The 3595-nt window shown below is 46.5% G+C and overlaps 1 protein-coding gene across 1 annotated transcript; it reads right to left on the bottom strand.

Moving 5' to 3' along the window:
• Positions 1–1466: 1466 nt before the first annotated feature.
• On the bottom strand, positions 1467–2991 carry LOC119358426. The gene is made up of 2 exons (XM_037624974.1): positions 2909–2991; positions 1467–2820 (listed from the first exon to the last, which is right to left on the bottom strand). Exon 2 carries the CDS (start codon positions 2793–2795, stop codon positions 1467–1469), a length of 1329 nt encoding a protein of 442 aa, XP_037480871.1. The 5' UTR covers positions 2796–2820; positions 2909–2991.
• Positions 2992–3595: the final 604 nt, after the last annotated feature.

Below are 3595 nucleotides of genomic sequence, written 5' to 3' on the forward strand. Positions count from 1 at the left end.
TGGTTAGGAAACATAACCATCTTTGATCAACGAGCTAGTAAGGTAGATGCTCACTAGGGAGACGGTGTTTGTTTATGTATTCACACATGTATTTAGGTTTCCGATCAATAAAATTCTAGCATGCATAATAAACCTTTATCATGAATAAGGAAATATAAAATAACAACTTTATTATTGCCTCTACAGCATATTTCCTTCGTCCCACACTTTACGTTTCTATGTATGCCTATGTGTTTGCTAACTAGTTAATCCTTTCCCACACTTTAGTTAATCCTTTCCCACACTTTACTTTTCTATGTATGCTTATGCGTTTGCTAATTAGTTAATCATTTCCCACACTTTAGTTAATCCTTTCCCACACTTTACTTTTCTATGTATGCCTATGTGTTTGCTAATTAGTTTGTTGTCGAGCTTACATTGCTTTGAGCTTGCTTGCCATATAGGTTGTGTTCATCTAGTTGCATATCTAGAGAACCTACTTTATCCGCAAATCCCTAAAGTTGGTAAATTTGTAGTCTCCTATTCACCGCTCCATCTAGTTGACCATATTGATCCTTTCACTTCTTCCTCTCCTGAGTTTTGATGGCCGGTTTGCGGGCCGCTGCAAATATGACGGACCTGTTGTGGCTCAAAAACGATCGGATACGTCGCAAATATATGGGCCGGTGGCGGGATAGCGCACCTGCTAGAGATGCTATGAGGCTGGATAGGGCAGTTAAGCTGTGCAACGACTATTTATCGCATTAAGTGATTCTTTAGGGAAGTCTCACGTCAAGGAAACAGTGTCGGGCCGGCCCATCTTAGCACGCAGAGGTTAAAAAATCAAGAATAAAAGGAGGGCGCCTAGGGATTCCAAGGTTATGACCGGTGCGACTAACCAATCCTCCCGCGAGGAGTTACTGGTTAGTAGTAGGATCACGACCTATTAGAGGCGATTGGAGCCGGTCTTCTCCGGTTTTTCTTTGTTTTCTCTTTTTTCTTCTCCAATTTTTTCATTCTCCAATTTGTTTATTTTTTTGTTTTTTGTTTGTTTATTTTTTTATTATACATTTTTATATACATGATCAATATTTTTTAAAATACTTTTTCAACATTTTCATTTATTTATGTTTTTCATTCTACGCTTTTTACATACATGATCAGGATTTTTTCAAATACTTGTTTAACATTTTTATATACATGATCAAGATTTTTTTCAAATACTTGTTAACATTTTTATATACATGATCAACATTTTTTTAATACTTGTTTAACATTTTCATTTTTTTTATGTTTTTCATTCTACACTTTTATATACATGATCAACATTTTTTCAAATACTTGTTCAATATTTTTCAAATGCATGATCAACATTTTTTCAAATACTTGTTCAACATTTTCTTCAAATATTTGTTCAACATTTTTCAAATACATGTTCAACATTTTTTTAAATGTTTTTTGAAGAGTGTTTTTTGTTATATACATACTCAGAATATTTTAAAGTATAAACAAGAGTAAAAAATAAAAAGTAAAACAGAAAGCGTAAAAAAAGGCAGGAAAAGGAGGTAGTGGCCTTTGCCGCCATTCTCGTTGCCAGAGACACTGCAGTTGCAACTCTCATTGCCGGAGCAATCGGTGCCACTACTGTGGTGGCCATTGTCTTTACTGGCACCATTTCTGCCATTCTTGCCTTTGCCGTTGCTGAAGGCTAGCTCCATACCGGTGAAGAGGGCAAATTCCTTGACGGGACTCATCTCGTTCCATTCCTTGTCGAATTTCATGACATCCAAGAAGTCCACGATGATGAATCTGCCAGAACCAAGGCTGACAGCACAGGAATTGTGCAAGCTCTTTGGCTGCCACTCCTCTGGCAGGTCATCACGCTCCCAGATCCGCATCTTGTCTGGCGACAGCTCCTCCCCTCTGACGAGGCCTGAGAGGTCGGCAGCGCAAGGGCGGTTGTCTTGTGTGATGCCAAACCAGAGTCCACGCTCGGGGACATAATTCGCCTTGCCATTGAAGGGCATGAGCCAGTCGCCAGCTTTGCTCCACTCACGAGTCGCGATGTGGAAGCAGTAGGTGCCGGCACCCTCGGCTCCACAGATGGAGAAGCAGATGCTGTTGTCGACGAGGGCGTGACCGAAGACCATGCCGTGCTTGTGGTGGCTGATCCACGGCGGCAGAGGGAGGATGTCACAGTGCCAGAACCTGCTAGATACGGCGGACTTGGGGAACCCCCTCCACACCAGGGCCTCGAACTGCGGCCGCACCTCTGCCTTGTCCGGATGGAGGAGGCCATCGATGATGTAGAGGTCGCCAGTGTCTTCGCCATCAGGAAGGTGCACGTCCGTTGGAGGGACGGAGATGACCATCGGCATCTCCTTGACACCGTGGAGGCATGGCAGGGTATCCATGTAGCGGGAGCCATCGACGATGTTGAAGCGTAACATGCGGTTCCCGCGGTCGCCCAAGATGACCTTGCTCTCCGAGGCGGTGGGGAAGAAATGGACGAAGCGACGGGACTGCAGGCAGGGGGAGATTTGCGGTGGCCCCATGACCAGGTCGGATTTTGGCATATCCATCTTGGGCGCCGCCGCCTCCGCCGTCGCCAGTTTAATGTTGCAGATCCCTTTCCTATTGGTGGCACGGGCCTTGTCGAGGGCCAGTGTGGGCAGCACCTTGCCATGCGCGGCCGCCTCTTCTGCCGTCGGGTGAAAAAATTTCATCTTGGAGAGGTTCAGGCGCCGCAGCGAATACGCGCGTTTGAGCCCGTCATACAGCCCCAAGTTCAGGATCTGCCGCATGCCTCCGCTCATCCCCGATCGACTCTCCAACGATCTCCTGGGAGGGTAAGAAGTAGTAGAATAAGGACAAGAGTTACAGCAAATCGAAGCAAGTTGACACAGATCTACAGGCGGCGGCGGCGAACCTTGAGCGGATCAGCGGCGGCGTCGGCGAAACTGGAGCAGAGCAGCGGCGGCAGCGGCGGCGGCGAACCTTGAGCAGATCAGCGGCGGCATCGGCGAACCTGGAGTAGAGCGGCGGCGGCGGCGGGGGAGGGAGGGAATAGGAATGGGAGGTATGTCTAGGCCCTGCTGTTGTTCATGGGCTGGGCCTTCCATTACGAGTACTAAATTTGATTCTTTACATACTTTGCTTTTACTAATAAACAAACAAACATACTATACTGCTGCTACTGCTTAAAAAATATTTCTCTCAAAAAAACATACTATACTGAAAAAACATTTCTCTCTAAAAAAAGCTTAAAAAACATACTATACTGCTGCTAGTTTTCCCTCTTGCTAGGATTTCTTTCTCTCGGCTGGCGACTCGCCGCCATTGAGTAGCTTCACCTTCCATCCCCCGATCCCTCTCCGACCGTAGCAACTCGGGTTGATTACGGGGTGATCCCTAGATCACCGCCCGGACTTGGTCTGCTCTCAGGGGTGAGAAGGGAGTTAGGGTTCTCCCCTTATCACGCCCGATCTAGATTGTTCTCTCGCAAGTGTTTCAAATCATGGCGATAGATGGATCGAAGGCCGAGGCTGACTCCGGATCAAGTTCTGCGTCAGAGGTCGAGAAGACCAGTGTCGGAGACAGCAGGACCAGCAGAGCC

The sequence above is a fragment of the Triticum dicoccoides genome, chromosome 2A (assembly GCF_002162155.2).
Source record: "Triticum dicoccoides isolate Atlit2015 ecotype Zavitan chromosome 2A, WEW_v2.0, whole genome shotgun sequence".
NCBI lineage: Eukaryota > Viridiplantae > Streptophyta > Magnoliopsida > Poales > Poaceae > Triticum > Triticum dicoccoides.

Bases quoted from the DNA above. Each gene is read 5' to 3' on its own strand.
- LOC119358426 (XM_037624974.1), bottom strand. From the start codon at position 2,795: ATGAGCGGAGGCATGCGGCAGATCCTGAACTTGGGGCTGTATGACGGG.